General features: G+C 44.9%; 1 protein-coding gene across 1 annotated transcript in view; it reads right to left on the bottom strand.

Annotated features, from left to right (window-relative positions):
- Positions 1 to 779: 779 nt before the first annotated feature.
- LOC144699720 (protein HEATR9-like) overlaps positions 780 to 21,558 on the bottom strand; it is an 80,030-nt gene continuing 59,251 nt past the window's right edge. The window contains exons 10-11 of the mRNA XM_078570874.1: positions 5,501 to 5,592; positions 780 to 2,028 (exon numbers count right to left, since the gene is read on the bottom strand). Coding sequence (XP_078427000.1) covers positions 1,902 to 2,028; positions 5,501 to 5,592 — 219 coding nt within the window. The 3' untranslated portion in view covers positions 780 to 1,901. The remainder of the gene's footprint in view (positions 2,029 to 5,500; positions 5,593 to 21,558) is intronic.

Genomic DNA, 21,558 nt, shown 5'->3' with positions numbered 1-21,558 from the left:
ACTGGCCATTGCTTTAAGATCAATCTGAATTGAACAGTTTAGTGATCGCTGCATCTAAATTGACTTATATTTTCCCACTGAACAGGCAACAGCTAAAGGTTACAATTACTACAATATAGCAGAATAGGAACAGGAGGACGCCATTCAGTTCCTCAATACTGTTCCACCACTCAGTTGGCTGATCACGACTGATCTGTATCCCAACTCATCTAGCCTGTCTCAGTTCCATAACCCTTAACATCTTTGCCTAACAACAATCTGCCAGTTTCAGTTTTAGCATATTCAACTGACCTTCAACCTCAACAGCTTTTAGGGGAAAGAGAATTCCAAATTTCCACTACCCTTTGTGTGATGAAGTGCTTCCTCACATCACCCCTGAACAGCCTGGCTCTAATTTTAAGGTTCTGTTCCCTTGTTCTGAATTCCTCCATCAGAAGAAAGTGTTTCTATCTAACCTATAGAATCCTTAACTCTGTTTAAACACCTCAATTAAATTACCCCTTATTGCCTATATTTAAACTGTCTTCATAATTTAACACTTTTTGGGCCTGATTTCATCCTGGTGAAACTGCACTCCAAGACCAGTATGGTGTAGTGTGCAGAACTGAATACTGTACTCTAAATAGGTTTCATCAGAGCTTAGAAACAAAAAGCTAAAAGCTACTGCGGATGCTGGAAATCCAAAACAAAAACAGAATTACCTGGAAAAACTCAGCAGGTCTGGCAGCATCGGTGGAGAAGAAATCAGTTAACATTTCGAGTCTTCATGACCCTTCGGCAGAGCTTTATATAGCTGTAACATTCTTCCACCCCCATTGTATCCCTGCTTCTTAGAAATAAAAGTCAACATTCTATTTGCCTTTTTAATAATTTATGCTCCTGTCTATTTGCTTTTAATGATCCCTGTACTTCAATCCCTCTCTGCTCTTCCACCATTCAGAAAATACTCATCTCACCTACCTTTCTTAGGTCCAAACTGAATTACCCCCAAAGTGAGTCCCTACTCACTTAGTCACTGTTCCTCCTCTGAATGCATTGTGGAAATAAGAGGCGAAAATGAAACTGTCTTGAACAAAGCATTATCACTTTTTCACTAGGATGCCTCCCCAAATTTGCGGATGGAATCCCGAGAGACAGATATGAGTCTGAATGGATCTGATGTATCTGTGTGTATCCACATTGACAAGTGTTCAAAAAGTGTAAGACAATTGAGAGATGTTAGTCAGGATGTTACCACAGTCAGAAAGAGGACCTATTCTGTTTTAATATCAATGCTGTAAGCTTCAGGTTTGTTTTGTTCTGAGGTCAAACCATACTGAGGCAAGCCAACTCAAATGTGAAGTGTTTGTAAATGCAATGTAGCAGTCCCAAAATAACACCTTGGAGTGACAGTGTAATGCCTAAGTGTGCCCATGTATCATCTCAGGGTGCGTGTGCATTTTCTCAGGGTGCCATTGTAGTTTCTCGCAGTGTAAGTATAAAGCCTTGGGGCACCAATGTAGTGTCTCAGGGTGCCAGTGCATCATGGAGGAGTGCCAGTTTAGTGTCTCCGGGCCAATGAACCATTGAGTCGATGCCACTATAGTGTTGCAGTTTGTCAGTGTATCATCTTGAACTGCAAGTATAATGTTTTGGGGCACCAGTGTAGTGTCTCAGGGTGCCTGGGTAGTGCATTGTTTCAGATTGCCAGTTTAGTGCTTCAGAGGTGCCAGCATATTGCCCTAGGTGTTTCACCTCATTGTGTTTTGCACTGTAAGTATAATGTTTTGGGGCATCAATGTAGTGTTCAATGCCTCAGGGAGCCAGGGTAGTGTCCTCGGGATGCCAGTGTAATGTCTCAGGGAGCTAGGGTAGTGTCCTCGGGATGCAAGTGTAATGTCTCAAGGAGCCAGGGTAGTGTCCTAGGGATGCCAGTGTACTATCTTCTGGGTGCCAATGTATTTCTCCTGGTTGACGTGGGGGGGTGGAAAAGCTGCTGTCTGATAATTGGATGTCCGTTCAAGGCTCCTCATTGCTTTATGGGCCTCTCTGCAATAAGGGAAACAATTGATTATTTACATATTATAAATAAGAATCATGTAATAATTTTAAATTCTGAACCAAAACTAAAGATTCTGTGGATTCAATGAATCAAAGAAAGATCTCTACATAAAGACCCCATTGAAATAGATTTATAGAAGGGCTCCCACTAACACCAGGGTTGAATTCTTATTTCAGTTGAGTTTAATATTGGTACAGCCTGCTGCTGGAAACACTTTTAGCTGTTGGATTATAACTTAAAATTATCTGATATTGCTCTTCGTGAATTGAGGTGGCAAAAAAGTAACAGTGTGACGCTCTGCTGCAGTAATGGCACAAGTGTAGACCCTACTCACAATCACTGTTCCCAGTTTCACAGGAGAAAACAGTCTGCGCAGAAAAGCTGTTCCCAACAACAAAAGATCACTGAGGGACAATTAGAGATACCAGAGGCAGCTGAGCAAAATGTACGTTTAAAAGAAGACTTGTTCTTGGGATGTAGGCTGCGAGGTCCATTCCCAGTTGTCGTAAGGGCATCAAGAGCCAACCCCTTAGTGTGAGACTGGAATCACGTGAGAGCCAGACCAGTTGGGACCATCAGTGATCCAGTTGGATTTTCAAAACAACAAAAAATTTACATTTCTATAAAGCCTTTCATGTCTTTAGGATGTCTCCAAGTGCTTCACAGCCAGTGCTTTTTAAAGTGTAATTGCTGCTGTAATGTAAAGTAAAACCTTCACACAGCATCCGACACTCTAGTGATGTTGACTGAGGGATAACTGTTGGCCAGGAAACTGGGAAAACACCACTCCTCTTGCTTAAAATAATACTGTGGAATCTTTTTCTTGCCAATGGGCCTTCAGTTTAATGTCTCATCTGAAATATGACTTCTCTGACAGTGCAATGTCAGCCTAGATTTGGTGCACAAGTGTGGTTTGAAGGCACAATCTTCTGACTTGAGGAGAGTGTTACCAACTGAGTCATAATCCTAATAGCTTCTAATAGGTGATGGCATAGTGATATTGTCATGAACTAATATTCCAGAAATTTGTGAAGGCAGATAGTGAAATTTGAATTCAATAAAAATCTGGAATTAAGAGTTTGATAACCATTGTTGAAAAAACTCATCTGGTTCACTAACATCCTTTAGGGAAGGAAATCTGTTATCCTTACCTGGTCTGGCCTAGATGTGACTCCAGACCCAGTGGACTCTTAAGTGCCCTCTGAACAATTAGGGATGGACAATAAATGCTGGCCTAGCCAGTGACACCCACATCCCATGAATGAATATTAAAAAAATTTCTGGTGCCAACCCAGAAACTTACAGAATTCAATTTCAAACTGTGCCATGGTGGAATTTCAACTCATGACCTTGGGGTTGCAATCATACCAAATCCACTTCAGAAAATTATTTTTTTTTCCTATTCTTTCATGAAATGTGGGTGTCACTGGCTAGGCCAGCATTTATTGCCCATTCCTAATTGCCCTTGAGAAAGTGGTGGTGAGCTGCCTTCTTGAACCTCTGCAGTCCATGTGTTATATGTACACCCACAGTACTGTTAGGGAGGGAGTTCCAGGATTTTGACCCAGCAACAAAGAATAAACAGCGATATATTTTCAAGTCAGGATGACGAGTGGCTTGGAGGGGATTTCCAGGTGGTGGTGTTCCTATGTATTTGCTGCCCTTGTCCTTCTAGATGGTAGTGGTCGTGGGTTTGGAAGGTGCTGTCTAAGGAGCCTTGCTGAGTTCCTGCAGTACATCTTGTAGATGGTACACACTGCTGCCACTATGCGTTGATAGTGGAGAGAGCGAATGTTTGTGGAAGGGGTGCGAATTAGGCAGACTGCTTTGTCCTGGATGATGTCAAGCTTCTTAAGTTGATGGAGCCGCACTCATCCAGGCAAGTGGAAAGTATTCCATCACACTCCTGACTTGTAGATGATGGACAGGCTTTGGAGAGTCAGGAGATGAGTTGCTCACCGCAGGATTCCTAGTCTCTGACCTGCTCTTGTAGCCACAGTATAGCTAGTTCAGTTTAGCTTCTGGTCAATGGTAACCCCCAGGATGTTGATAGTGGGGGATTCAGCAAGGGTAATGCCACTGAATGTTGAGGGGCAATGGTTAAATTCTCTCTTGTTGGAGATGGTCCTTGCCTGGCACTTGTGTAGCACAAATGTTACTTGCTACTTGTCAGCCCAAGCCAGGATATTGTCCAGGTCTTGCTGCATTTGGACATGGACTGTTTCTATACAGGTTTTAGAATTAAGCAGTATGGCTAACACAGGCATCATGGGTAAGTAGTTCACCTGAGAAGTCATGTAGTGTTTGACATCAAACCAGCCACAAAATGGGAAACAATGTTTTTGAGCCAGAACAGAAAGATAAGGTTAAGCAGCAGAGGGCTAATAGAAAATACTAGACAAAGAAAGAAATGAATTCAGTCTCCAATTTTGAAAAAGCTAAGCTTCTTAGCTTCTTGAAACCTCTGCAATAACTATAGATCTACTCTTGTGTTGTTAATAGAGAGCATTGGGCCTCAGCCAGCTGAAGAATGTAACAATGAGAATAGTTGTCATAAAGGAAGAGGCAGATTCCTCACTGACAATCAGAGAGAACAGAATTTAGACTGAGGGGATGAGGTGTCCCAGGCTGTGATTATATAATGGATAGAAAGCTCATTACTTGTCAAATAAGTACATTGCCATCTATGAGTGTGGTGCTTAATAGAGATATATACTGAGATAAGTATCTTGAATCAGCTGATGTGTCATTATTTGTGCCCAACACCCATAAGCTGGTACACAATGCTGACAATGTTTATGGTGACATGTGGGTTTGCCCAACATGATGTCCAATCTTAGCCAATGCCAAGTCTAGAAATGATTAAACAGTTACAATGCTCTTCCCTGGACAATGCTTAGTGCCTGTGGTGCAACTTCTAATGACTGGTTTAGGAGTAGCAGCTCACCAACCTGCTCTCTCATACTGTCTGGTGCAGGGCATGAATAAGCAAAAGGAAAGGAGGGAGAGTGGCATATCTTAAAGGAGAAACAGCCTTTCTCATTTTAGCGTTAACTTTTAATATTCTCTTCTAATTTTTTCTCTTCCTGAGACTGCCAGCACATGCTGGGAGCCCTCTGTTCCCTACAAAGTGGCCATTCCCTGCCCGTGAACCTAGACAGTGAGTAGCTGCTAGTTGTTTGGCCCTGGTGGAGAAAAGGCATGATTTCCAAGCCTGAAAGACCCTGACATGCACACCCAGATACTTCCCAGCAGAACCACTTGATTAGGAGTGGAGACCTGGGCTGATTTCTCCATTCTCTAAGTCAGTGAATGGAAGTGACTCTAGTTGAGATCAGCTAACTTCACACCTACTGGAAAAAGAATCCAGGGTCCTGTTCTCTGCATTCACCAATTAAGCTAGACAGAGTTGAGTCCTTCTTCTGTATGTGACCCTTCAGCTCTTTCCCCCTACAGTACCTGGCCAGTGGTCCCTCTCCAAGCTGTCGATTCAACAAACTACGCTTCACATGCACATTATCCAGATGCAGTCGAGCAAAGGTCCGTATTATCTGCAAGAAATAGGACACAATGTAGAATTCAGGCACAGTGGATTTCAGCTAGCTGCAGGAGGACAGGACAGATTGTGCATGTAAAATCAAAACAAATAAAAGTTAAAGAATGTGCCCAACAGCATGACAGAGCACTTAGCTCTTGCTTCCTTTGACTTCATCAAAGTGGGGGGTATTGGGGTCAGAAAACTGGGCATAAGGTAGGTACATCAAGGGATAGATACAGAGTAAAGCTTCCTCAACAATGTCCCCATCAAACATTCCCAGGGCAGGTAGAGCACAGGTTAGATACAGAATAAAACTCATTCTACACTGTCCCATTTGTGCTGTATAACTCTGAAACACTGACCAGGGCAGGTGCAGCATGAGTTAGATATAGAGTAAAGCTCCATCCACACTGTATCCAACCTCATGATAGTCCCATCTACTGAACCAATATGACATTTTCCCATTTTCCATACAAACCACCCTTTGACCCCCTGTGAATGAGATTTTGTGCAGAATTAGAGGAGGTTTACTGCTGTGCCCCTTGCTCATCGAGAAGCTCACTCCAGCAAGCCACCTCCCCCCTCCTCCACTCAGCCAAACTGACTCCCCAGTCTCCCCCTTGGGGAGGGGACACGGAGGTCAATTGGGACAGTCCAGGGTATGACTCTAGCTAGGATGAACTAACTCAGCATAGGCTCTTTGTAGTTGGAACCACACTGGGAAATGCCTTTCCCAGCTAAGCCACTGGAGCTGAGTTGAGTCCTCATTACAATCAGCTCCATTTATTGGTACAGTCAAAATATCAAAGAAAGCCTATAGCACAAAAACACACAGATACTGCAGCGGTTAGAAATCAGAAATAGAAAATGTTGGAAACATTCAGTAGGTCAGACAGTATCTGTGGAGATAAAAGGTTAAAATATTAGGTACTGGTCTGACTTCTTCATCAAATCACTTGGAGTCTACAGACCATTTGGCCCAACTGATCTATGCTGGTATCTACAGAGCACACAAGCCTCATTCCACCCACTGCCCGTATTCCTATATTCCCATCCTCTCTCATGGCTTTCTCTTCTCCCTCCCTCCATATCAAGCCTCCTCTTAAATGTATCTGCTTCAACCATGTGGCTGCGAGTTTCACACTCTCCCCATACTCTGTGTAAAGAAATTCTTGTTTCTTTATTTGATTTGTTAGTGACTGTGTTTTGTATTTATTCCACCTTGTTCTTGTCTCAGCCATAAGTCAAAACATTTTCTCCACACCCACCCTATTAAATTCCTTGATAATTTCATCATGTTTCCTCTTAGTTTTATCTTTCATAGAGAAAGGTGCCACAGTCTGCTCAGTTTTTCCTAATAACTTTCATCCTGGTAATATCCTTGTAAATCTTTTCTCCACTTACTCTGTATCCTTCTTGCAGTAGAGAACAGAACTGCACACAGTACTCCAAGTGTGGTCTAAACAGAGTTTTATATGAATTGAATCTTACTTCCCTGTGAAGTTCTTGCATAGAGACAGTAAGATTCAGTGAGAAACAGAACTGGTGCCCATGCTGTTAAAATATGGATCCCCTTTAATCTTTTTTCCCTTCCTCTGCTGGTACATGTGAGTATGGCAGCTTCAAGTTGAAAAATGCGCAATGCAATTTTCAATAGCATGTTTCAAAGGTTCGTTTCAAAAAGTGTAAGCAATTAACATAAATTGAATATTCAACTTTACCAGTAATATTACTACATATGAAAACTTACATTAATTTAACAAAGCACTCAGTCATATACAATGAGATGAAAGATTTGTTCACCAACTGAAAATAGTTTGCATCATAAAATAATCACATGGGTATGGTGGACATTTTCTCTTATGAGTAGGATATTCTGACATCAGGTGTGGCCTAATTTCACTCATGTTCTTCATCGGATATGTTGACGTCAGAATCAGATTCCATGCCTATGAATGGTTTAATCGCTGCTTTGAAGAACGACGCGCTACATGTTTTTTTATATTTGTTCATGGGATGAGGGGTAAGTCAGCATTTATTGCCCATCCTTAATTGCTCTTGAGAAGGAGGTGGTGAGCTGCCTTCTTGAACCGCTGCAGTGCATGTGATGTAGGTACACCCACAGTGCTGTTAGGAAGGGAGTTCCAGGATTTTGATACAGCGACAGTGAAGGAACGCTGATATATTTTCAAGTCAGGACCTTGAGTGGCTTGGAGGGGAATTTCCAGGTGGTGGTGTTCCCATGTGATGATTTACAAGCTGCGCTTAGTGATCATTGATCTTTGTGTCGTTCACAACAAATGGCTGGATGTCATAGTGGGGTGCTTGCTTTCCAACATGACCATCATGTTTCACAAGCACCTGGCTCAAGCAGTGTAGCTCAAAATTTCATATTTTGCTCTGCATTTACTTTTGTTTGTTCCTTCTGTCCTTGATCGTGTTCATGTACATGTTGATCTTTAGCTCTGTGGGTAGCTCAAGAAGATACGTGCACATAGGATGTGTAAAGATGAATATACCTGGAAGCTTTCCAGTAGTCGTGATAAGTCACTTTTCAAAGAAAGTGATACAACTCTTGCTTCAAGGACTTTCTCAGTTGTAGCTACATATCATGTTTCTAAAGTTACACATAAATCTCTTGACTTCTCCATTAGCACTTAGCCAACAGGGTGTGATTTTTCAATGAATGAACACAGATAGTTCACAAATATACTGAATTTATCACTGTTGAGTGGGGTCCATTGTCACTTCTCACTGTTTGGAGGACTCCAAACAAAGCAAAAATCTGGTCAAGCTTTGGGATGACTGCTTTCGGTGAAATTGACATAACTATTTCAATGACTGGGAATCTGTCAGTGACAACAAGTAGGTGTTTATCAGTGGGCAAATCTGCAAAATTAACCTCAGTCCATTGTCCTGGAGGTAGTTAAGACATCTTGAGAGGATCACTAAGATTTGACACTGTGGTTACTTGACATGGCAAACACTGATTGATTTTGTTCTCTACTATGCAGTCAATCCCTAGGAACCATAACTTTTCCCAAAGGAGTTATTTGGTTTAACAATTCCTGGTAACCTCCAGGTGCTATATTGACAACACATTCACTCACTGATGGTGGAATGACAATACAGTTATTGCATAACACAAGATCAGATGTGACTGTGATAGTGAGCTCATTTCGAACATTGTGACGACCTTGTACTGTGTGAGCGATTGCATTTGTAGACACTCTATCGATCACATCTTTCCAGTTTCATGATTCTGTAGCAGTCACACATAGTTGCATGCCTCATTTGTTTTGTTGCCACTTTGATCTCAGCTAGTTTTAACAGCTTTGGCACCATACTTAGACACAAGTAGTTAAGATAAAAACAGAATTACCTGGAAAAACTCAGCAGGTCTGGCAGCATTGGCGGAGAAGAAAAGAGTTGATGTTTCGAGTCCTCATGACCCTTCAGCAGAACTGAGTAAAGTTAGGAGAGGGGTGAAATAAAAGCTGGTTTAAGGTTGGGGGGGGCGAGTTGGGGGGGGCGGGGTGGTTGTAGGGACAAGCAAGCAGTGATAGGAGCAGATAATCAAAAGATGTCACAGACAAAGGTACAAAGACGTGTAAAAGGTGGTGATATTATCTAAACGAATGTGCTAATTAAGAATGGATGGCAGGACACTCAAGGTACAGCTCTAGTGGGGGTGGGGTGGAAAGACTGACAGGGCATTACAGTTATAGATTTAAAAATAATGGAAATAGGTGGGAAAAGGAAAATCTATATAGATTATTGGAAAAAACAAAAGGGAGGGGGAAGAAACGGAAAGAGGGTGGGGATGGGGGAGGGAGTTCAAGATCTAAAGTTGTTGAATTCAATATTCAGTCTGGAAGGCTGTAAAGTGCCTAGTCGGAAGATGAGGTGCTGTTCCTCCAGTTTGCATTGGGCTTCACTGGAACAATGCAGCAAGCCAAGGACAGACATGTGGGCAAGAGAGTAGGGTGGAGTGTTAAAATGGCAAGAGACAGGGAGGTTTGGGTCTTTCTTGCGGACAGACTGCAGGTGTTCTGCAAAGCGGTCGCCCAGTTTGCGTTTGGTCTCTCCAATGTAGAGGAGACCGCATTGGGAGCAACGAATGCAGTAGACTAAGTTAGGGGAAATGCAAGTGAAATGCTGCTTCACTTGAAAGGAGTGTTTGGGCCCTTGGACGGTGAGGAGAGAGGAAGTGAAGGGGCAGGTGTTGCATCTTCTGCGTGGGCATGGGGAGGTGCCGTAGGTGGGGGTTGAGGAGTAGGGGGTGATGGAGGAGTGGACCAGGGTGTCCCGGAGGGAACGATCCCTACGGAATGCCGCCGGGGGGGTGAAGGGAAGATGTGTTTGGTGGTGGCATCATGCTGGAGTTGGCGGAAATGGCAGAGGATGATCCTTTGAATGCTAGTGGGGTGATAAGTGAAGACAAGGGGGACCCTATCATGTTTCTAGGAGGGAGGAGAAGGCGTGAGGGCGGATGCGCGGGAGATGGGCCGGACACGGTTGAGGGCCCTGTCAACGACCGTGGGTGGAAAACCTCAGTTAAGGAAGGAGGAGGACATGTCAGAGGAACTGTTTTTGAAGGTAGCATCATCAGAACAGATGCGACGGAGGCGAAGGAACTGAGAGAATGGGATGGAGTCCTTACAGGAAGCGGGGTGTGAGGAGCTGTAGTCGAGGTAGCTGTGGGAGTCGGTAGGCTTGTAATGGATATTGGTGGACAGTCTATCACCAGAAATTGAGACAGAGAGGTCAAGGAAGGGAAGAGAAGTGTCAGAGATGGACCATGTGAAAATGATGGAGGGGTGGAGATTGGAAGCAAAATTAATAAATTTTTCCAGGTCCCGACGAGAGCATGAAGCAGCACCGAAGTAATCATCGATGTACTGGAGAAAGAGTTGTGGGAGGGGGCCAGAGTAGGACTGGAAAAAGGAATGTTCCACATACCCCATAAAGAGACAGGCATAGCTGGGGCCCATGCGGGTACCCATAGCCACACCTTTTATTTGGAGGAAGTGAGAGGAGTTAAAGGAGAAATTGTTCAGTGTGAGAACAAGTTCAGCCAGACGGAGGAGAGTAGTGGTGGATGGGGATTGTTGGGGCCTCTGTTCAAGGAAGAAACTAAGGGCCCTCAGACCATCCTGGTGGGGGATGGAGGTGAAGAGGGATTGGATGTCCATGGTGAAGAGGAAGCGGTTGGGGCCAGGGAACTGGAAATTGTTGCTGTGACGTAAGGTGTCAGAGGAATCACGGATGTAGGCGGGAAGGGACTTGACAAGGGGAGAGAGAAGGGAGTCAAGATAACGAGAAATGAGTTCCATGGGGCAGGAACAGGCTGACACGATCGGTCTGCTGGGACAATTCTGTTTGTGGATTTTGGGTAGGAGGTAGAAGCGGGCCGTCCGAGGTTGGGCGACTATCAGGTTGGAAGCTGTGGGAGCAAGATCTCCAGAGGAGATGAGGTCAGTGACAGTCCTGGAAACAATGGCTTGATGTTCAGTGGTGGGGTCATGGTCCAGGGAGAGGTAGGAGGAAGTGTCTGCAAGTTGACGCTCAGCCTCCGCGAGGTAGAGGTCAGTGCGCCAGACAACAACAGCACCACCCTTGTCAGCGGGTTTGATGACAATGTTGGGGTTGGACCTGAGAGAACGGAGTGCAGTAAGTTCAGAGAGAGACAGATTAGAATGGGTGAGAGGAGCAGAGAAATTGAGACGACTAATATCACGCTGACAGTTCTCAATGAAAAGATCAAGAGAAGGTAAGAATCCAGAGGGAGGGCTCCAGGTGGAGGGAGAATATTGGAGGTGGGTAAAAGGATCCGTTGAACGGGGAGAGGACTCCTGCCCAAAGAAGTGAACACGGAGACGAAGACGGCAGAAGAAGAGTTCAGCATCGTGCCGAGCCCGAAGTTCATTGAGATGAGGGCGTAAGGGTATGGATCTAAGTCCTTTGCTGAGCACTGAACGTTCAGCATCGGAGAGGGGAAGGTCAGGGGGTATAGTGAATACACGGCTGGGGCTGGGATTGGAAGATGGGGTGGTGACGGAGGGACAAGCAGGGGTGGAGGGTCCTAGTAGAAATGCATTGCTCTGCCTCCCAGCCGCCTGTCTCTTTTCACAGCCATATTTCCTTTCTCAGTGACTGTCTCCATCTCCGACTCACCCCACGTGGATTTCAACTGAAATTTCATCCCTCTTGTTTCGAAAAAGGGTGCGGCGGTGCTGCTGGAGGGAGAGGTCGAGTGTGTTCATATGGCGGCGCATGGCACTGAGTGTGGATATCAGAATGCGACAGGAACAGCAGTCCGAGAAACGTTTTATGTCCCGGAGATATCTGTAATCCTGGGTGGGTTCGAAACAAGAGGGATGAAATTTCAGTTGAAATCCACGTGGGGTGAGTCGGAGATGGAGACAGTCACTGAGAAAGGAAATATGGCTGTGAAAGTGGGTTTTAGTAAACACCTTGTCAAACACCAGGAGAGAAATGGAAAGCAATGAAGGTGAACAAGGCAGAAGAGACAGGCGGAAATCCTGTTGGAGAGCAGAGCAATACTTCTTCAAGGTAGGCATTTCTTGCAGAGGAGTGGCAATCAATTAAACATAGAGATAAAAACAAAAAACTACTGCGGATGCTGGAAATCCAAAGCAAAAACAGAATTACCTGGAAAAACTCAGCAGGTCTGGCAGCATCGGCGGAGAAGAAAAGAGTTGACGTTTCGAGTCCTCATGACCCTTCAGCAGAACTGAGTAAAGTTAGGAGCGGGATAGATAGTGGCGGGATACACGTCGTGGCGGAGCCGTAAAATCCTAGCCCATGTGTCGAAACCAGTTGCTGAGTTGACTCCAAAGTATATTGTATCGGAAAAGTCCAATATGAGTGGAGAATACTGTAATACTTGATTCTTCTGCCAGCTCAATTCGATGCTTCGACATCAAGTTTAGCAAAGCTTTTAACACTATTCACTTTCACTATGATATCATCGATTTTTGGTGCCAAGTGTCTTTCTTGTTCTATGGCTTGGTTTGGTGATCAATGCAGATTCTAATCTGGCTCTCACTCTTGGGTTCTTGATAACTAGTATGGGTGAAACCCAAGGGGCTCATTCCCAACTTTCTCAATAGTGTCAAGGTGAAGTAGATGCTGAAGTTCCTTCGCTGTCTGCTTTCTGACATGAAATTATAATCATCATGCAGCTTGCATGTAATACCTTTCAGTTTGCTCTTAGCAGTGAAATGGTCAGCATACAATTTGAGAATGTTGCTGATATGTGTGGGAATCACGTATGTGGCTGTAATCATGTGCAGTGTGGAAACTGATAAATTATTCTCCAGATATGACACAGAATATTTGTTCTAATGACTTTGAACGAGATTGGCATTTCAAAAGTCCTGAGAACTTGCCGTGGTTTGTCGCTGTTGCAGGGAAAATGTTCATATTCCCTGGTTTGCAGAGAATGGGGCAATCCTGAAGTTTGTTCAATCTCTTGTCTCCTATGACATTGACAGATGCTCCTGGTGAGAGCATCTACTTTTGAGCAGCCAATGATGGCTGTCACACGTGGCTGGTTGTCCTGTCCAAAAGACAGAACAAAAGTATATTCAGGGTCATCTGCCTCTATATTGGCTACATTCTCTCACCTTTTTGCTGTGGTACGCATGCACATCACACTTCTGTTGGTATTGGTCTTAGTAGTTGAGTTTGCTGATGAGCAACAAACACGAGCAAAGTAGTTGGGTTTTCTACAGGCTTTACACAGTTTACCAGTAGTATGACATCCTTTCTGGTGTGGGTGAGCACCACCACTGTGGAACCATAGGGCGGAATTCTCCCATCTGGGACTAAGTCCTGGGGCAGAGGCAGGGATGGGGAGTGTTTCCTGCTGCAGAGGCCAAATCCCACAGTATCTTGTGGCCCCAGCATCATTAATCAAGCAGCTGGAAGTTTCTTGACATCTTGCGCGGTGGGGCGGGCTGGATGGCACGCACCACGCCATCATATTTGGGTGTTATATTTAAAAGGCACCTGAACATCCTCACTGTCAAAACGAACCACAGAGATATCTGGAAGGGGAGGTGAAGGTTCAGCACCGAAGTTCAGTGATGCCTCCCTGTGCATCCTCCTAGACTACGTCGAGGGCCTGAGGAGTGTACTGTACCCGACTGATGTGAGGAGGCAGCCAAGCAGGAAAATCAACTCTGCCTAGGCACAGGTGGCCAATGCTGTCAGTGCCCAGGTTGTCCGCAGCAGGTTAGCAATACAATGTCACAAAAGGATGAACAACCCTCATTCACTCTGCCAGGGTAAGTAAAGCTTCAGCTGCTTGCACAAACCACAATGAGACCAATATGTCAGAGTACATGGGTCTCAGTGACAATGGCATAGTCATGCCTCAAAGACGCACTGCAGCGCATCCACTCTGGGGTGGGGTGACCACTGTGCCTCCTTTATCCTTCCACATACAGAGATCACTGTATGGAAGGAGCAGGGTCGGTGGTGGGAGAAATAGACTTAGTCGCAGACAGCACCAGCAACCTCTGCAAATCAGACGCCTGTCTGAGCCTTCTCCTTGCATGTGGATGGGCTCAGTGCTGTGGGGAGAGCTGGCCCCAACCCTTCTGGACAACTTGCAGCGTGGTAATCCATGCCACACAACGCTGGGCTATCTTAAGAGTGGAAGAATGAGAATTGAATGTCAAAATGTAATGTACAAATGGATGCAACATACAACTCCTCTCAAACATATTTTCTGTTGTCTTTGAGCAGGAGAAGATGAGGCACAACTGTTGGGGATGGGAGCCCACATCTGTGGCCTCTCATGGGGTTCGAGGAGAGGGCAGCTCAGCTGGCAGATGTGAAGCAGGACCGGGAAGTTGGCGATGGGTGCTTAGACTTGGGTATCCACCCAGTAAGGATCTATCCATGGTATAGACACCTGAGGGCCAAATGTGCCTCCTTGTTTGAGGCAGCTCATGCTGCCACTTGCTCTCTCCTCTGTCACCAGGAAGAAGCCAAGGCCTGAGGATGAGGAATCCCTGTTAGGTCTTAGCAGAAGCCTTAGCCCAGAGACAAGACAAGAGAGAAGAGAAGAGGAGAGATGTGCACCTATAAAGACGTCACAGCAGACTTGGTGGGTATTAGTTCTAGCCTAGGAAGGGTCTCACAATCTGGTGGTCACTGCACGGACACATGTCTGCAACAGGAGGAGACAGGTTCAGCCAAGCTCACCAGCACTTGGAGGACTGCTGGGGAACAGGCATCTGCGAGGTCTGAGTCTGATGACAAGCCTCTGGAATTGGCCTTACAACAATGGTGGAGAGTCAGCAAGAGGTGGGGGATCAGGCAGAGGTGTTGAAGGCCCTCAACAAAGTGGTTCGCGAGTTGGAGGAGTCTATCTGACTGCTCCCTGATGAAGTGGTGCCGGCCTGTGTGCACAGCGAGGTCTCCATGGGAAGGATGGCAGGCTCCATGGAGATTCTATTCCAGAAGATCCTGCCAAAGATGAGAGCATACCTGCACTCCCCCACGGTAGCCATGAGGAGCATTGGCAGCTTGCACACGAGAGGGAGATGGTGCACCTCAACCTCCCTCCAGGTGCCCCTTCAAGGAGTTAGGCCGGGGCCTTTGGGCCCCTAAGGCAGGAGGAGCAGCAGCTGGACACCCCTGGGTCATCCACTTGGGGATCTCAGAGGTTGTCCGGACCTTCCAAATCCCCTTTGCCTGTGACCCTTCAACCATGTCCTCTGTCATGGCAGAGGGAGCAGCTATCCCACAAGAGGAGAGCCGAAGGAAGCCAGGGCCCTCCAGACTTCAGCTCTCTAGAGGACGGCCGCTTAAGTCATCAAAGGCAACTGGGCAAACTAATGAGCATGCTGCCTCCAATCCTGCTGTGGATGTTGGGGGCACACCAAGAAGAAGTAGTAGGCCACAGAAAATAAGGAAATTTTGATCACAACTGGTTGCACTGTTGGGTGAACAAATCATTGACACAATTCTAACTTCTGTAAATATAATCACTTTCACTGCTATCATGTCTACTGTTTTTTTTCAGTGTGGTTCTTAGGGCTTAGTGAATGACCCAGACCCCAGCACCTCTCCTGCATGCACCTGACCCTCCAAGTGAGTCTGTAGGAAGAAGGGTATGTGGCAGGGCCTTTGCAAGCCATGTGCAAGCACTCACCGTGCACACTGAGCCTTCCTCTGTCAAACTCATATCCCAGATCCCTAGCATTGTCAATACTGCCAGCTGGGGTTCCCTTTCAGCTGACATAACCTGCATCTCTGCCCACCCACTGACCCAACTCCCATGCAGCATCTTGGGCCATCCAACATAAGGTTTTGCTTAGTTTCGACCAGACCAGCATGGTAGTTTTGACCTCTGGCACTGTTTCCCCTCCCCCATGTCACCCACGCCCTTTCCCCCATCACCACTGACCCCCACCTCCCAGCATTACTTTCGACCTCTCACTGTTACCCTCCAACCCAAACCCTTTTCCTTTGATAATGTCCAGTTTCCCTTCCTCCCCAAAAATCCCACCTCTGTACACTTTGACCTGTCTGACCTCCTCCTGCCCACCCTCCCCTAGTCCATGTCTACCTCCATGTCCTTGCTGCCCCTTCATGTGACATTGTCGCACCCTCACCCTCCCACCCTACCGGCTCCCTCTACCCCTTGTAACCTTGACCATTCCCTCCTACCACGCCCACACCGCCACCACATCTTCAGTCCTCCTTGCCTTCTTTAACACCCCCCCACAACACTCCATTGCCACCCAACAGTACCTCCTGCTGCCTTCCATCTTGCAGCTCGAGAATCTGATCCCATGGCGACATCCCTGGATAAGTGTCTGAACCCACTGCAAAGTACCTGGAAGAAGGTCCAAAGCCTGAGCGAGGTTGCTGCGTGGAGAATTCCCATCTTCTGAAAGCCACTTCGCGGAACAGCCATGTGCATGAAGCTCTGCCCAACCTGTGCTGCACCTGGTGCTCCAAGATCTGGTAGCTGGAGGCCTCCCTCTTGTCATCGGATGTCCACAAACTCACCAAGGCCCTTAAGGTAAGTCCTGACTTTTGCACACAACGTTGCTCCGGACGTGTTCTCAACCAGCATATTTTCCTGCTGGTGTCGTGGAGAATCGGAGGTGGGGGGAAGATTCCGCTTGGGCTTCATCTGCATCCCATTAGCGGGATTCAAATCGGTTTCGTGCTGATCTCCAGCGAGAATCATAATCTTCCATGGTGGGCAGTATCCGAAGATCCCGCTGTCATTCCAGAACCAGGTTCTTTCAAAGAAAAACTTCGCTGTAATGATCTGAGATTGACTTTTTTTTTGATTGGATGGTTAAATTGGCGAAATCAGTGTGTGTGTCTAACACAGCCTCTGTCCTGAAATCTCCAACTTAAGATGCTGTCTGCAGAAAGTAGACAAACACCTTCCAAAAGTTTCATATCTAAAAGCAATGTCTTCTATTTTCCACCATCCTCACTATCATTGTGAAGTTGTTGGGTAAAAACAGTAAGATTCAGCTACATTCCAGTAAGAAACAGAACTGCTGCGTGTGTTGTTAAAACATGAATCCTTTTTAATCTCTTTTTACTCCTTCCGCTGATACAGGAATGTATGGTAGCTTCAAGTGGACAAAATGGACAATGAAATTTTCAATACACTACACTATCTGCTCTTATATTCTATTTCTCCAGATATAAGCCCTTTTTGTACTCTTTATTGCTTTATTAATCTATTTACTACTTTAATGATTTATTTATCTGAGTTTCCAGATTTCTTGAATCTTGTACCCCTTTAGTTCATCACTAGTAAAGGACTAAGTAGTCCCTTTATTCCATCCACTCACTCTGCAACCTGATTATGTTATGGAATCATAATATTTTACAGGACAGAAGAAGGCCATTGGCTTATCAGTACTGGCTCTTTGAAAGAGCTATCCAGTTAGCCCCATGTCCCTGGTTAATGCTATAGTCTGCAATTTTCTCCCCTTCAATTATTTATTCAGTTCTCTTTTGAAAGTTCTTACTGAATCTGCTTCCACCACCCTTTCAGACAGTGCATTCCAGATCATAACAATGTGCTGCAGATCACAACAATGTGCTGCATAAAAAGTTCTCCTGATCTCCCATCTATTTATTTTGTCAATTAGCATAAATTCAAATGCTCTCAGTATTTTGGTGCAGTCTTCCATATTATTTGCTATAACTGTTGATTTGGTATCATTTGCAAATTTCAAAACCATACTGATGATTCCTGAGTCTAAATCATTTTGTATGTGGTAAAAAGTGGTAGCTGCTGAGAGGCAGCTGCAGAGTTAGTTAATTAAGTAGCATGTTAGAACTGATTTCCTAGCAAGTAGTAACAGACTCAGCTTACTGGAATCTCATCTAGTATAAATAGAAGAGGTTTAGCAGATGCATGAAGTAAGTAATGTGAAGTGTTGCTTTGTCTGAGTGCAGTGAGGCCGATGCATAACCCTGGGAATTCAATACAGTAAGAGAGGAGGTATTGCCTGGTCTTTGACAAAAATTAAGTGGTCAGAGACAGGGAACCAAAAACAGTGAGACCTGAGAGCTGAAGCTTGGGAGTATTAATTAGGTGAACAGGGAGGTGATTTGAGAGCTTTAACTTTTTTACTTCTCTCTAAACTGGAGCACTAGTTTAAACTGGTACTGGAGAGATATAAGTAGTGTATTAGATTTGTAGCTCCATAACTCCATAACATAGCTACAGGCAATCATTGAGATTATTTCTAAACTTGAAACCTAATTGGTTAAATAAAGATGGCAGGGCAGGGGAGATTTCAGGACACACTGGGAGGTGTCAGCTGTGGCTCAGTTCATAGCACCCTCGCCTTTGAATCAGATGGTTGTGGGTTCATGTCCCACTCCCGGAAAACCAAGAACTGTGATTGTACTCGAAAGAGTTGCAATCTGTGACTGTTGATAACTCGAAAGAGTTTCAGGACACACTGAGGCTGTGTTAGACGCACACACACACTGATTTCATCAATTTAACCATCCAATCAAAAAAAAGTTAATCTCAGATCATTACAGCAAAGTTTTTCTTTGAAAGAACCTGGTCCCGAATCCTTGATCATGCACTATCACTGCATTGCTGACGAATATGGTGTTACCTCTGCTCAATCTACCACTTTTTGATGTGCATACAGTCATCATCTGTATTTCCATATTGGCAAAAGTGGCTGTGATGTTTCGAACACATGTGTTGCAGCTGTAGCATGTGGAAGCTGGTGGACACCAGTGTGATCCACAGCAACTACATCTGCAGTGAGTGTCTCCAGCTTGAGGAACTTCAGCTCAGAGTTGATGAGCTGGAGTCTAAGCTTGGAACATGACGGTGCATCAGAGAGGGGGAAAGTTACCTGGACACTTTGTTCCAGGAGATGGTCACACTCCTTAGGTTGGATACTTGGTCTGTGCTCAGGGACAGGAGGGTGTGACTGCAAGTGAGGCAGGTATGGGGACCCAGAAGGTAGCAATGGAGGAGCCTCAACTATTGTAATAGTCCAACAGGTTTGATGTTCTTGCAGCTTTTGTGGACAAGAGCAGGGAGGGTTAGCAAACTGGCCAGGGCACCATGATGGAGGGGGGCATTCAAGTGGGAGGAGTAAAACACAATGCAGTTGTAGTAGAAGACAGTAAAATTAGGGGTAGATAGATACTGTTCTCTGCAGCTGAGAGGGTGAGTCCCAAAGGCTGTGCTGCCTGCCCGGTGCCAAAGTTAAGGGCATCTCCCTCATGGCTGGAGAGCAACTTGGAGTGGGAGGAGAAGGATCCAGTTGTTGTAGTCCATGTGAGTACCAACAACAGAGGTAGAACTAAGAAAGAGGTTCTGCTGAGGGGGTATGAGCAACTAGGGACTAAATTAAAAAGCAGACCAACAAAAGTAACCTCTGGATTATTCCCTGAGCCACGAGCAAATTGGCATAGGGTAAATAAGATCAGAAAATTGAAAGCATGGCTCAATGATTGACGTGATTTTGATTCATGGGGCACTGGCACCATACTGGGGAGAAAGGGAGCTGTACCGTTAGGACATCATCCACTTGATCTGCACTGGAACCAGTGTTCTGGCAAATCATACAACCAGGATATTAGAGGGGGCTTTAAACTAAATAGTGGGGTGGGGGCGGGGTTCACAAGAGGGGAGATTTAGAAAGAGATTTGAAGAGGAAGAACAATGCCGTTTGGCAATACAGGTTATGATAACCAGAGTGTGACAGGAAGGGGCAAGAGTGTATAAACATAAGAGTGCACCAGCTAATAAGGTCAGAGTAGATAAAACCGGTAAAAAGACAGAATTGAAGGCTGTTTATCTGAATGCACGCAACACTCGTAACAAGATGGATGAATTGATAGCAGAATTAGAAATAAATGAGTATGATTTTACAGCCTTTGCAGAAACATGGTTGCAAAGTGATCACGACTGGGACCTGAATATTTAAGGATGTTTGACATTTCAGATGGACAGGAAGAAAAGGAGGTGGAGTAGCTGTGTTAATAAAGGATGAGATTAGTACAGTATTGACAAAATCTTGGGTCAGAGGATCAAGATGTAGAATCAGATTGTGTGGAGAACAGAAATAGCAAAGGGAAGTAGTCGCTGGTAGGAGTAGTTTATAGGTCCCCTGAAGGTAGCTAATCTGAAAAGCAGAGTATAAATCAAGAAACAATAGGGGTTTGTAAGAAAGGTACTGCAATAATCATTGGAGATTTTAATCATCATGTAGATTAGACAAATTAAATTGGCAAAGGTAGCCTGGAGAATGAGTTTATGGAGTGTATTCAGGATAGTTTCTTAGAACAATACGTTCTGGAACAAACCAGAGAAGATTTTAGGCTATTTTAGACCTGGTAATGTGTAATGAGACAGGATTAATTAATTACTTCAAAGTAAAGGATCCTCTTAGTAAGAGTGATCATAACGGGATAGAATGTCACATTCAGTTTGAGGGTAAGAAAAGTGGGTCTGAAACTACAGTCTTAAACTTAAACTAAAAACAAACAAATACAAGGGTATGAAGACCAATCAGAGTTAATCTGCCTGGTTTGAATTTAAACAAAGCTTGGCAGTTAACTGTCAGTCATCAGTTAACTGGTGCATTCTCCATGGCAATGCCCCTACCAAGCACAGTCCACTTGCCAACCAATTGGCAGTCTCTTCTCATGAAGCATAAATTGTGTTACATTCGTTTACATTTGATATTCTTGCAAGTGTCCTGATGGGTGCAAGAGGAAAAGCTTTGATGTCTCTTTGTTCAGCAATAATCAAGTCCTGCACTACCAAACGACTAAAGGTGTATTCCATTGAGAAAGAAAGGCCATGAGAAGGATGCACCATCCCTTGCTAACTAAGGAAGTTAATGATGGTATCAAATTGAAAGAAAAGGCATACAATGCTGTGAAGATTAGTGGCAGACCAGGCAATTGGGAAAATTTTATAAACCAACAAAGGATGACTAAAAGAACATAGAAAACATAGAAAATTGGAGCAGGAGTCAGTTGGCCATTCGAGACTGCTCCGCCATTTGATGTGACCATGGCAGATCCTCTACCTCAACACCATACACCCGCACTCTCGCCATACCCCTTGGTACCTTCAGAGTCTAGAAATCTATCTATTTCCTTCTTAAATACATTCAGTGACTTGGCCTCCATAGCCTTCTGTGGTAGAGAATTCTACAGGTCCATCACACTCTGAGTGAAGAAGTTTCTCTCATCTCAGTCATAAATGGTCTACCCCATATCCTAACACTGCGACCTTGTTCTAGACCCTCCCTGCATCCAGTCTATCTGACCCAGGCAGAATTTTATATGTTTCAATGAGAACCCCTCTCATTCTTCCAAATTCCACTGAATATAGGCCTAGTCGACTCAATACGGGGTCCTCTCTCCTCATACGACAATCCTGCCATCCCAGGAATCAGTCCAGTGAACC

The sequence above is a fragment of the Cetorhinus maximus genome, chromosome 24, assembly GCF_964194155.1.
Source record: "Cetorhinus maximus chromosome 24, sCetMax3.hap1.1, whole genome shotgun sequence".
Lineage (NCBI taxonomy): Eukaryota > Metazoa > Chordata > Chondrichthyes > Lamniformes > Cetorhinidae > Cetorhinus > Cetorhinus maximus.
This window is presented reverse-complemented; position numbering and strand designations above follow the sequence as displayed.